The following is a 14,680-nucleotide window of genomic DNA, read 5'->3' on the forward strand; positions in this document are numbered from 1 at the left end:
TGTAGGGATAAGTCCCACCCCTTAGGGGGCGTGTTCGCCTCAGGCTAAAGTTCTCCTATAAAATTGGTGAGCGTGCTCCCAGCGCTCTTCTGCTTTCCTGGTCTCCGCGGGAACAGTGGTTCTGTAAGTCTATTCCTCCATTAAAGCTGTCTATATTTTGACAATCTGTCTGCATTCGCTTACGCCGTTACAAACACACAGACTCACTGAAACAGCCATCACATGAAAGCGCCTACACTATGCTAAAATGTTCCTGTGAGTACCTCAGGTACAGAAAAGTCAGGCACTATGAATTGAATTTGAATGAAACGAAGAATGCGTATTATAAAAGAGGATGGATTTATGGGAAATGCAACAAAATGGAGACTTTTCTACTAAAGAGTTAAATAAGACAAAGAAAAATGTCATCTTAAAAGAAATATTAAAGCATTATTTGCTAAATATCTCTTCTAAGTCAGCATTTTTCTGAAACAAAAATAGACGTTCAAATTGTATTTTCCCCGGCAGCTGTGCCTTTCTGAATCAGCCAACTGCAGCATGAAAAGAAGCAGAGCTCTGACCCATCACGGTTGGGCACAGGACCCTGTGGATTAAGGTTAAAAAAACACAAGACATTTTCTACCGGGTGTGTTTGCTTGCTTGACTTTGTAAAGCTGCACACCTTCCTACAGAAGCAAAAGATTTTGTCAAAATACTTTGAATGGTGTGGTAATTTCTTTGTGAGCCAAGCTCCATTCCTAACAAGACTGGTCCTGTATCACCTACGTGAGCATAAGAAAATTATCCAACTTCCCTGAACCTTAATCTTTCACATGTAAAAGAAACAGAGTTTCAAGTTCCTAACAGATTTTCTTAGACAGCTGCATACAAAACTGGTGTGCACGGGAATTCCTGGCCAGGGTCCATGTCAGGAAGTGGCTTCCATCATGGCCACATGACCCTCGCCTGCTCTCTTCCATGTTCCTGGTCATCTCCTCTCATGTTGAACAGACTGTTTTGAACATACAGATTCAACATGTGTGCCTTTCCTGAGAATTTATCCAAAGAAGTAAAAAATACATGTTAGACTTGGCTTGTGAAGAACAAATCTGATAGCAAACGAAGTAAGTAAGTGTAATTCTTGTGATAAACATGGTTTGTCAACTATGAAGAAACTAAGTCAATAACTTAATAGAGAAAATGTTTCTAAACTGAAGTTAGGAGAGATAGATTTAATCTTATACACTTTTGAATCATAGACTATATCAAAGGGTATTTGTGCTTGTTTTCTCTCTTCCTCACCCCTTGTGTATGTGTGTGTGCATGTGTGTGTGGTGTGTGTGCACAGGTGTGTGTGTGTGAATACATGGCATGATGTGTGGGATATGTGTGCACATATGTGCTTGTATACACATACATATATGGAGACCAGAGGAGAATCCTGGTTGGCTACTAAGAATAAAAAAAAAATAAGAATAAGAGAACAGTCTCTCATCTCTCACTGGCCTAAACTTGCCAAATGTGGTAAGTTTGGCAGTCCGGGAACCACCAGGAGCCAAGTGGCTCTATTTCTCCAGCACCAGGATTACAAGGCACTCTACCATGCTCAAGGGTTTATAAGGGTTGGAGGATCTAACTCAGAGCCTCTTTCTTGCAAGGCAAGCACTTCACTGGCTGTACTATCTTACTAGCCATATATATTGTTATTACCTATGAAGTACAGATTTCAGAGGGAAAAATAGCAGCATCATAACTGAGGATATAGAGTGTTAGGGACCTAAGTATATCTAATGTCTTCATTTAAAAACTATGTTTTTATGTTTAGCTAATGAATAATAAAGGCTCAATGGCTGTGTGGGAAACTATAAAAATAAATAAAAAATATTGAGAATCACTTCCTCTTGCCTATTTAATAGCTTAAAAGATTTAAGAGATCATAAAATATTTGGGGCAATACTTTATGTTAGTAAGTGTCTACAATCTAAAAGCCATCATTTCTAAGTTTCAAGTAAAGAACCAAAAATGGAAAGATTGTTCTATTATGTATAAATGTTTCAGACTTCCTTTACCTCAGTTTTTCATCATATGGGCACAATTGCTAGATTACTTTACTATGCACAAAAGTAAAAAGGCCTTTCTTTAAAAATGTCTCTGTTACAGCAAATGTGCCTGGGTGCTTCCACACCAAACTCTTCAGAGCTAAGATGTTCTTGAGCTATGTTGAAGAATGTTAATTTTCATAGAACATAATTGTTTTTCACCTTCTAAACACTAAATCTCTATCACTCAATGCAACGCATCCCCTGGTGTTAGAAAATATCTCAGTGTCTTATTAAATATTGATATTTCTTTTCACTTGCTGAAAGTTATATGTAAAGTTATATAAAAAACTCAAAAGAGTTTTTTTTTTTTTCAACTCTGAGATGTGTATGTTAGTTCTGGGATGGGAATTCCAAATGCTATTTTATTCTGAGAAACAAAAGTGTGTACCCAGGATTGTCAAACAAAGTCTTTATATTTGAGAATGATTTGTAGGTATGTCTCATATTTTCATCTGCATAGAAACAAACTTGGGGCTTGAAAAAATGGTTTAGTGGATAGGGATACTGGCTGCTCTGGCATAGGACTTAGATTTGGTTCCTAGCACCTACACCAGGCAATTCACAACTGACTCTAACTCTAGTTACAGGGGAGCTGACAGTATTGCAGCTTCTGTTAGCACTTCATGCACATGGTTTACACAAACTCATACCAGCATACACATGTATACATTCAAATAAAACACATAAAATATCATTAAGAATCATTAAGAGAAAATAATCTAGAAAACTGAAGACACGATAGCTCCTCCTTAATAAAATATATGGCCAAGTAAATCTGTAAACCAGACACATTTTATTTGCTAGAAATTTCAATCTCATTTTTTCAGATCAGAACAATCCAATAAACTGGCAAGTATGTCCAAATTGTAGCTCATGGGCAACATGTTCCTAAGAATAGTTAAAAATTAGGGTAAAAACAAAAAAATCTAAATTTTCTTTTAACATTATTAAATTGTTTTTGCAAAGTTTTAAACTCAGTTGTGTGGTTCTTGAATGTGAACTTCAGGTCTCAAAGACTTTCAGTGCCTGAAGAATAGACTCAGTTTGAAAGTAAATACAGGGGTTACATCACATATTAAGGTTACAAACTTGAGAACTGTTTAGAACATGGTATGGTTTTTCCATTTTGTAAATTGATTATTTTATGTAATACTTTAAGATTTCATTTTTGATCAAGAAATTTTAAAATTCATAAAAAAACCACTCAAGTATCAAAGTGCAATCTTGCTGAAGTCTGGGCCTAATTTCAAATTTCCCAAGAGTGAATTTACACACCTAAACTCTATTCTGGAAGCCTATTCCCTGAGACTTGGACCTAATGCAGACAGAGCCACGGCTCATGGAGCTGCACAGAGCAGAATTTCAATCATATAACATTTACCTTGTGCTTCAGAAGCTGACTAACCTTGTTTCTTTAGCTTGTGGTAAATGTCATAGGATTAAGCACGCCTGCATAATCATGTTGTAACACTCTAGAATGATCTTACAAGTTTATCGCCAGCCTTTGGAGTTCAAATGCTTCTTCTACATGGTTGGAGGTTTGTTTTATATGATCTGTAAAGGTGTCACAGTTTACATTCCTTGCATCAGGAGCTGACTGTTTCTCAGTGGAGGAACACACCTGAACCTGACTTTCTACACCAATTTGGATCTGAACAAATAGAAATGATTATTCTGAGAGATAAAACTAGGGATCCGAGATTTCTGGCCTACAAGAGAAAGTGTACATTTGACTCATACACTTTTTGTAAATCTTTTAGGTCCTCAGCATAACAGGAAAACTGCTAAGAAAGGAAAGGGAGAGGGATAATCGGGGAATGGAGTAGTAGAGCTGAATGCAGATTGCCATCTGAAGACAATTATTTAGGGTAGCAACACACATGGGGGGCAGTGGTCTCTGTTTATACTATGAGGAATATGTAAGCATTTCAAAATGGGTAGTAACTATTTCTAAACGATAAACACTCTAAATGTTATTTTTAATAAGCTAAAACAACTATAGGTAAAAATATACACATAATTGTCTACGAAAATACTGAACAAGTTAAAGGGAAGGAGGAAGGAAGACAAAAAATAGTATGTGTGTGTGTGGGGGGGTGTATGTGGGTGTGGGTGTATGTTTGACACAAATTCCTTTACTATGCTAAGCAGAAAACCCTATCTTTTAAGATTTAATGCTACTGCTTATGCAATATGGTGACCATATCTGCTCTTAAAATTCTAAGATCTGATATCATATTACTGTTGACAGAAGTTTCAACCAATAAGCCTACACATATGCAGGTTCCATGTAGTCTCCACTGGGTATGGACAAGGCTAGTGTTTTCATATACTTATGATTTATTTGCCATCCTGTTATGATTAGCTCTGACAACTTCTTTTTTTAATTAATTAATTTATTTATTAAAGATTTCTGTCTCTTCCCCACCGCCGCCTCCCCTTTCCCTCCCCCTCCCCCAATCAATTCCCCCTCCCTCCTCAGCCCAAAGAGCAATCAGGGTTCCCTGCCCTGTGGGAAGTCCAAGGACCACCCACCTCCATCCAGGTCTAGAAAGGTGAGCATCCAAACTGCCTAGGCTAGGCTCCCACAAAGCCAATAGGTGCAGTAGGATCAAAAATCCATTGCCATTGTTCTTGAGGTCTCAGTAGTCCTCATTGTCCGCTATGTTCAGCGAGACCAGTTTTAACCCAGGCTTTTTCAGACCCAGGCCAGCTCTGACAACTTCTTAAGCAGCACCGCACAAGTATGTGTGGTCTAACGGCAGTGGATACAAACCTACACATCATTTTCTGTCACTGTGATTTAAGGCAATGAAGAACGCTGCCATCTGAATTTGTTAAACAATTAGGGAGCTTCATCCTTTGGAACTGAAACTAACAGACCTAAAAAATAAAGTACATGGTATTGAGTAGTTTTAAAAATAATCACAAGATATAATTAACCTCACAGTGGATTGCATGAAGTAACTGTCTTTGAGATGCCAGCTTTACCATACAAAATCTGGTGAGTGAACCCCAAGCATAAACAAGAAGTTGGAGAAAAATAAATTTTACATTTTTCTCCACAGGATAAAACAAAGCAAAAAGGAATCAAATTATACAAGAATCTTTGGGGGTTTAGCATTGTGTTTGGGAAATAAGCCCATGCTAAGAGCTCCTTAAGGCAATAGGCGATCCTTTATTTGGGCTTTGACAGAAAATTAGGTAATGTAATCACAGAAGCAATCTGTGGTTTTAGAAGCAGCTTTCAAGTTAATAAGCAAATGCATTTGTGGTTGGTGCAATGTTTGTTATTGTGTTTACTGAAGTGATGAGAATAATTGCAGCCTTTGAAAGAATGAATGTATGAATTTACATATTCAATACTTTATCCAAAAATAACTATTTAAGCATCAGCAATAATTGAAAGAGTTAATTTTGGATACTTTGTTTAAAAAATCATTGTAAAAATGTATTTTATAATGCAGATTGCCAGTTTTTATTTACTAATACATCTTAAATATTAATACACACATACGGGCACAACAGATATACTACAGATTGGTTGTACAATCAACTAAAACCGCTCTAGGTTTTATATATATAATAACCTAGTTCAAATCCATCAGTGATTGTCTTAATACTATTCTAAGAGTTATGCAATTTGCTTGGAAGATTTGCATTTCTCACATAAATTTGAAAATTTCTGGTAAGATTTTCCATATTCCCCTCTGAAGTTGCTATGCACCATGTGATTCTGACACAGGAAATAAGAATCAGTCAGTCGTTAAGCATGCAAAAATGAGCCAGTTAATATAATTTAATTTTAATCAATACGATTTATATCACCCTCTTCATTCTACCTAAAAATGTAACAAAAAACAAAAATATGTGATTTATTGGGTTACATGATACCTTTAATGTCTGAAAGTTATTCTTTATCTTCCTATTTAATGTGCTCTGTTCACAATACTGGTGTTTATTTCACATTTTTCTGATATGACCAGAAACAACTGATGACACTAACTGGAAATATGAATTATTTTATGAGAGGTGATATTGTGGGGAAGCTACAGGAAGTTTAGATTACTTTAAGCAATCTTGGATATCTCAAGATGAACTTTTGTCAAATGACACCAACAAGGAGAACTTAATCCAAACTATAATATCTAGAAAAGAATAAATTACGACATTGTAGCTGTAGTTTTATAATAACACTTTTAAATTCTGAAACATGACCTCCTTCTCAATCCCCGTCTTTTCTTCTTGTCAGTTACATTATGGATCTTTTTTAAGCCACTAAGTAAGCTCTCACTGTTTGCTAGCGAGCTACAGTGAGCATCATTATCCTAGAAGAATGACATCCTATTAGGACAATCACAGTTCATTGTGTAATACAGGAATGGTAAGGTGCCATGGCCAGGCACATGGCAGTAAGAAGCTGAGAAGTGAGAATAGTGGGAGGGCTTGGGGACAGGATGGTGGTATAGCCTTGTTTTAAATACCTTGTGTGAGGTATCTACTTCTATCAGCCTCAGAAACTATAGAGATGTTTTTTTTTAAAAAAAAAATATTTTGCAACTATTTCAGTGAATTTTTCACTGCTCTTGGTGACTAAGTGTAATTGTGCAGACCAGAGCTCTGTAACGGGAGAAATTACAATGTCAAACATAGCTGAGCCTAAGAGTCCAGGTTTAGAAAACTGGCAGAAGTGATGACATGTACTTAAGGGTTGTGATAATTTAGAGGAAAATAGCTCTTATTCGCTACATAGTGTCAACAGATCTGTATAGTAATAGGAGTTATGCAAGGATATAATGCACAAACTAAGTTAAAACTTAAATGTAGGTTATCATGTGATTTAGTATATAATAAATAGAAAATAGCATATAAACAACATATGTGATATATGTTATATTATATATATTTATAATTTCTAAAAAATAACTATATACATAGATTGTATATCATCCACATATATGGTAGACATACAGCCAAATGTAGTGTTATGAAGAGGATAACGTTTAGCATTCTTTGTGGATGTGTGTGTGTGAAGAGACAAGAAATAAACTTCCTTTTTATCCATTCTTTGAATAAGTGATGAACAAAAATTATTGTATTACTTTATTTTCCATTTTTTATACTAACCACAAATATTTAACTAACAATATTTTAAATACATGCAAAATTTGGGCTCATCCCTTGAAATCCTTCTTAAAGTAAACCACAAAAGTCTCCATTTATGTGAAAAGTTTATCTTAGCTCTTCTGCTTTCAAGACTCCCCACACTGTACTTCATTAAAATATCTTACCTATTTGAAAGAGCTCAATGAGATTGATATTCTGTTTGCTCTCTTAGGAGCAAAATGGAATGTATGAATATAAAAAATGTTAAATGATATGCTGTAAAGCCCAGAGTAGGTATGGATCAGTGGTACAAAATGGGATATTCCAGAAATATACATATGGCATCCAAAATCTCCAGTATTGCAGCAAATAGTCACATGTGCCCAAGAAGTATTTAATATGGGGTTTATGTGATCAATAAAGTGAATATTTAAATTGATGTTTTGATCTAAAATAGAATATTTCTATGGTGTGGGAGGTCCTTCTGTCTATGTGTTGCTTGTATTGGTTAATGAATAAAGAAATTGCCTTGGTCTGATAGGGTAGAACTTAGGTAGGTGGAGAGGACTGAACTAAATGCTGGGAGGAAGAAGGGCAGAGTCAGGGGATGCCATGGATCTGCCGCTGGAGATAGATGTGCTGGAACTTTGCTGATAGGCTACTACCTCGTGGCAAAATACAGATTAATAGAAATGGGTTATATTAAGATATAAGAGTTAGCCAATAAGAAGCTAGAGGTAATGCTCCAAGCAGTGATTTAGTTAATATAGTTTCTGTGGGATTATTTCAGGTCTAAGCTAGCCAGGTGGCCGGGAAGAACAAGTGCAACATTTCCATGTTTCTAAGAGATTAAAAATACATAGAATGCCTGGGACCACATTCAGCCTCAGGAATTTTTTTTTCAGCCTTTAGTATGTATAAAAAGCAGAGCTGGCCAGGCAGTGGTGGTGCATGCCTTTAATCCCAGCACTCGGGAGGCAGAGGCAGGCGGATCTCTGTGAGTTCGAGGCCAGCCTGGTCTACAAGAGCTAGTTCTAGGACAGGAACCAAAAGCTACTGAGAAACCCTGTCTCGAAAACAGAAAAAAAAAAAAAAAGCAGAGCTGATAATTAAACTGGAAAGATGTGGAGAATAATTATAGACCAAATTCTTTTGGTATGCTCATAGCTAAATGTATGAATTCATAATCAAAGAATCAAATGTACATAATCAAAGAATCTATGAATTCTTTGGGTAGTCCTATTTCATTTGACTTTGTTACTTGCTTGATCTGTATGTGTGTGTGTGTATGTGTGTGTGTGTGTGTGTGTAGAGTTTGTGGTGTATGTGTGGTGTTTGTATGGTGTGTGTGTGTGTGTGTGTGTGTCTAGTGTGTCTACTACTGTTTAGTCTATATCTGTGGTTCTTTAAGTACAGAGTTGTATCAATGGATATGACACTAATCCTTCCAAGTGGACACCTTCATCCAATATTAGAAATTTGGTGTCAAATGAAGGAACAAGAGAAAAATCCTTTACGTTGAACATTAAGTATTAATATTTCTTAAGGTAACCTCTTACAGCACCGTTAGCAATTACAGTCAGACTGAATACTAATTAACCTTTAAATGTGAGCTTTAGGGTACTGGCAGGGAAAGGTAAGAGAAAGAATAAAATCCTCAATTAGACCTTTAAAGGAGTAACTTCTCATGAGAATTTCTGAACTTCTGGATTTCTAATATGACCAATTAAGAGTTATCTTTACCCAAGGGAGAAATAACAGGGACAGGATCACCCATGGGGAAGATTTGCTCTGGCTCCCAGGACAGTCTCCTTGTGCTTTGAAAGGACAAATTCTCAAAAGATTCTTAGTCTTTGTTCTGAATGTTCAGGAACATGACTGGGTCACTTTCAATGAGTGACTTCATGAGTTCATTATTTCCCTCCTTGGCTCAGAATCTGCCTTACTATTCGTCCACCTATGTATTTATAATTTACATGATAAATAATAATATTTTAGTGCTCAAATACAAAAAAATACTCATTTTTGTTATTATACTGCTTCTAAACTCTGTAATTTCTAAAGAATATAGAAAGTAAGTATGACTTTCTGGTAAATCATTTAAAGAATGATAAGGTTTTTTTTTTTTGAGACAGGATTTTTCTGTGTACCCCTTGCCATCCTAGACTAGCTGTACAGACAAGGCTAGTCTCTCATAGGCATATGTCTGTCTCTGCCTCCCACGTGCTAGGATTCAAGGGAAGCATAATGCCTCTCAGAATGAAGAGATTCCCTTGTGTTTCTAGCCTTCAGTTCACAGTAATTATAAACTGTTAGCACAAGTAAAATTCCATATTGTGAGTAATCCTCAGTTCAGAAAATCTTTAAAGCTATGATAAAAAGTGTCTGCTCCATTTGGCTAGCAACCAAGGATTTTGAAACAATATGTATCACATTAAATTTCATTTATCAAATACCATATCAACAAATCAATAAAAGCCATGTATTTCCTCTTCTCAGATATAGATTTTGCATGAACTGAAACATAACAAATGCTAGATTGGTTTTCCAGAGGATACAACAAAATAGAAGGGTCACTACCAAATGTATCAATGACAAAAGTTCATCCACAAAATTGTATACATATACCTAATGTATTTACAGTCAGATTCAACAGCATTGCTTGGAATACCTAGTGCACAAGATAATAATTACTTCAAAAGATTTATAGGCTTCCAAACTCAAGACATCTGGCTATTTGATAACATTCTACAAACATAATTAATCTTCTCATTTAGAAATACATTCTTCTGTGACAATATCTTGTGTCTTGACAATTTTTTCACTGAATACATTTATCACCAAACAATTCATTAGATAAATAAGAGAATACAACTCTCCATCCACAACAGAAAAATAACAAACTTACTTATAACTCACGTGGATTCATCATATTTAAAGCCCTGTATATAAAAGTGTTCTATTATCGGCAGAAATAGTCTTAGTAAGGTGTCAGAAATCTTTAGATAAGTGTGAAGATCTGTACTTTCAAGATAAAATTGCATTCAAATTATCTGTTTATTTTCCACCAAAGAAGTAATATTTCCAGATGCTGAATGTACTAACACATGTACTAATACTCATCTAACCATCTCATAAAATCATTTCTTGTTTTCATTGTTCTTAATTCTAAAGTAAGAAGAAGAAGCAGAGTAAAAAGTTCCCTGCATCCAAAACTCTAATTCAGACCAGTCAACATATGAGGTTAATGCATATTTTGTTGAAAGTACACAGTAGGTGTTCTGTAAGTAGATTGTTAATACATTAAAAGAATGACCTTGATTACTATCAGGTGCATAAATCTGAAAGTCTTTTTCTAAGGAAAGCCTGACCCACTTTAACAAAGATTGTTGGCGTCTATTATTTATACGACTTCAGAGAACAATAGAGACTCAATAAGATCTAAAGAATGACTCTGAAGCTGTATGCTTTTATTAATGTAGCAGGAAGGGTCCTTCTTCTGCAAAGTCCAGGAATTGTGTAAATAGCTTTGATGCAGGTATTAGCAAGCACTTGAGGTGCATGCTGCTGTGAAGGTGCCTGGAACACTCTGCCCCAGCCACTTCTATGAAAGCAGCGTATGTTAATTATAAATAATTCATCTCTTCATTAAATTGGGTTCCCTAAGTACCCCTAACTAAAAGTTGTTAATCTTGTGTTATTTAATCAAGTAAATACTCATCCCATCATATAATCCTGATCATTTTCCAAAATGTTGACATTTTTATCTTAAGATGAAAATCCAGCTTTTTCTTCTTCACTTATACTTTTTTTCCTGACAGTTGAAGGTTTCAGAGAACAGGTTTTACATAATTTTGAAGGTAAAGATTTTAATATGATTTTTAAAAAAAATATGATGAATGGAATAATTATTATCTTCAAAATAATTTAAATTACTTATGTAAAATATATTTCATTCTTCCTCATTGATTGAGCTTCTGAATACATACCCAGTATAAGCAAAGAAAGGGGGGACAAGAGTGTACTAAAAAAATGATTCAAACACCACTTGATTTAAAGACAATAATGTCTTCTTGATACCTTTATAACTTAATTTGCAATGTAAAAACAATATAAATTAAACTACACTATAAATTAGTGAAAATACAAAGCATTAAGAAATTCTATGTTTTTTTTTTCCCCTTAGTTCAGACATATTGCCTTAAAGATTCAAATGCTCATTGAATCAGTTCTATTGAACACACCACAGGTCTATAGTACTATACATCTATCACACCTTACAGAGAGCAGAATATACTGAAGCTAAAGTAATTACAATTCCTCCATTTTCCTTTACACAGTCAACCTTTCCACATTACCTGTAATGAGGTGAAGGGTTGCCTCTTGCTTCACAATTTAAAGTTATTTTTTTATCCTCTGAACCAACGGGGAAAACGCTGTTGCTGGGCTCTTTGATAAACACGGGGCCTTGTAGAAGAAGCTCACCTGTGTGGACAGGAGAGTAAATAATAATGAATGAAAGGTGTTATAAAGAGTACAGGCTAGAGCTGAAGATAAAAGATAGCAACTATTGTTTGTTCTTAACTGCTCCTACTGCCTGAGCATTGCTCATGGAGAATAAATTATTACAGGAAATTTTTTATATTATAAATATTTTTGCAGAGCTGAAACTTAAATGGAAACTCATACTTTTCTCATGACATTTGAAAAACATGCACAGTTCAAGGCTGCTGATGTTATTTTGCCCATCAATGAAAACATATCTACTGTTCACTGAAATTTTCATTTTCTTCTTAGGAAATGACACAAAAGTATAAACAAATGATCAAGTGTTTTTTATAAAGTTCTCCTACTTTAGAATCAGAATATTTTTTAATGGTAATTGTCACATTCACACATTTAAAAACAAAACTCTTTCTAATTGGACTAGGTGTTGGAAAAGGAGAGAGAATGCTATCACAAAATGGTTACGCAATTGAAATTGCATAACCATTTAAAAAAAAAACACTTATAAAAACAAATTCACAGAAACAAAATGGAAAAGGAACTCTAGCTTCCCCGATTTGGAATGTTCTGCCAAATTGAAGAGGAGCTTCTACCGAAGAAGAGAGAGCAAAATGAACCAAATGACAAAAAGAGTCAATGAAATGTGATACAAAGAATATGTTATTAAATAGTTTCAAAAGCCTCTGTAAAGAAGAACATACATGTTTATATATTTCAAATAGTAATAACATGAATAAAAATATGTACCACAACTTAAATTATAAACTTACAATGTGAAAACTACAATAATCATTGAGATGAAGAGGTATAGAGATGGATACTTTGCATTGGTATAGATCTTGATTTATTGATACAAATTTAAAGTCAATTTTGTTATATGTATATTTATGCACCTCATTTAAAATGTAATGTATAATTAAGAAATATAGGTTAATAGATAATCATCTATAATATTCAAGCTTGTAGTCATGTTAGTTAGGTTTTCTAGATATATAGACATATATTTCAATTAGATAGGTATTCTTCAAATCTTTCAGAGACATTCAGAATATGGCATTTAAAATGTTTTAGGAAGTTAGGTCTTTTCATGACAATGAGACACATCTGCTCTTGGCAGCACCAATCTACTTCAAGAGGATGATGGGAATTGAAGAGGTTCCTTATGGCGTTGGTTAGCCATTTGGGCAAGAAACTGCACTTGCCTGAACTGCATATTTATGCACCTCATGATGCTATGCTGTATGAACTGGACATGCAGGACCCACAGAGAAATGATTCCTGAACTTGACTAAAGGTGAGACAATCCTTCGGGATTCTTGCTTCATAAAAGAGTCTGCAAGACATTCTGCAGGACACAGAACAAAGTGACTGACAAACTGCTAATATAGGCAGACTGCCTTAGAAATTTCCTGCTTTATGGAAAAGTCTGACAGGTACAATGGGCATGTAGGCTGAAGTGGATGCCCTAACCATAGAGAAGAACCTTGGGTGACTCTCCAGACAACAAGGTGTCTCTGTTAATTTTAGAGTTTTGGAAGTTGCTTACAATGCACTTTCTATTTACTTTGGTAATATTATATCCTTATGGAGTCTTTGATGTAGTTGGAGAATAGATAGTTATAGTTTCCCTTAGCTATGATAAAAGATAAATTAGATATAAATAATATAAGTGTAATTCTTGTTTGATACTTGTCTTGTTATATGTAATTTTACTACATTAAAGTTAAAACCTTCCTTTTTGTTTAAACAGTAAAGGGGAAATGGTGTGTGAAGTCCTTTTGTATATGTGTTGCTTTTATTGGTTAATGAATAAAGAAACTGCTTTGAGCCTATAGCAGGGCAAAACAAAGCTAGTCAGGGAAAACTAAACTGAATGCTGGAAGAAAGAATGTGGAGTTAAGGAGATACCATGTAGCAGTCACCAGGGACAAAAAAGTCAGAACTTTGCTGGTAAGCCACAGCCACGTGGTGATATACAGATTAACAGAAATGTGTTAAATTAAGATGTAAGAGCTAGCCAGTAAGAAGCTAGAGCTAATAGACCAAGCAGTGATTTAATTAATACTGTTTCTGTGTGATTATTTTAGAAGGCCAGGAAACAAACTAGTGGCCTCCTACTACTTATATAATATAGTTTCTGAGAGATTATTTCATGGTCTGGGCAGCCGAGAATGAACAAGCAGCCTCGTACAACAATGAAGGACACATCAGTAACTAAGTTTCAGGGCAAATCCTACAAGCCCAGATTTGTTTTTTAATCAGTAAGCTGTTCTGCATGTGAGTAGCACAGTTCTATTCAGTGTATAGAAGAAGAAAAAGTTAGGCCTAGCATGGTTAAATGACATAAGTCTCTTCACCCAACATTCCAGAATGTCAATGTCAAGTATAGGAGAAATCACTGCAGGGCTCATGTTAAGACACATCTTTGCCTTTTTTTTTTTTTTTTTTTTTTGAAGCATTTGGTGTTGGCCTAATTCTAGGAATGGCCCCAGGCATCTGTGAGATGATGTATGCCTGCTACAAGGCTCAACATTGTACAATAATTGCTCAGCCCTCTTTTTACAAGTGACTTATCAAAAGCCAAAGGATTTGGTAAATGTTTTTACACCAAAAGGCAATGCTTTTTTGGCATTATTGCTTTGTGAATAAGTAGCTGTCACATGCTGTAGATTTTCTCTGTTGCTAACTGCCTTTTGGTACATATTTGGGAATTAATTTCCATAGTTCAGAACTATTTCCCCAAGCTATGTGTGAAAACAGTTTCTTATTCCCAGGCTTCTGTTCCTCCCTCCTAAGAAAACACAGAGATCTGCTTTCCTACAATTTTCTTTATCAGCAGGCATTGGTCAGTGTTTAGAGTCCAGGAAAGAACATTCCATTTCAGATATTCACAGATTTCCAAGCTGCTCTGGTTTTATCCCACTTAAAAGAATCTTAACTCCGTATGTCCACTTTAACCTCAGGGTACTGATGATTTTTAATTCAGG

At 35.2% G+C, this 14,680-nt stretch overlaps 1 protein-coding gene across 1 annotated transcript in view; it reads right to left on the reverse strand.

Moving 5' to 3' along the window:
- Cntn3 (contactin 3) overlaps positions 1-14,680 on the reverse strand; it is a 386,288-nt gene that overhangs the window by 254,121 nt on the left and 117,487 nt on the right. The window contains exon 3 of the mRNA XM_050149360.1: positions 11,546-11,672. Coding sequence (XP_050005317.1) covers positions 11,546-11,672 — 127 coding nt within the window. The remainder of the gene's footprint in view (positions 1-11,545; positions 11,673-14,680) is intronic.

The sequence above is a fragment of the Alexandromys fortis genome, unplaced genomic scaffold, assembly GCF_014885135.2.
Source record: "Alexandromys fortis isolate MF-2015 unplaced genomic scaffold, M_Fortis_MF-2015_v1.1 scaffold_48, whole genome shotgun sequence".
Taxonomy (NCBI): Eukaryota; Metazoa; Chordata; class Mammalia; order Rodentia; family Cricetidae; genus Alexandromys; species Alexandromys fortis.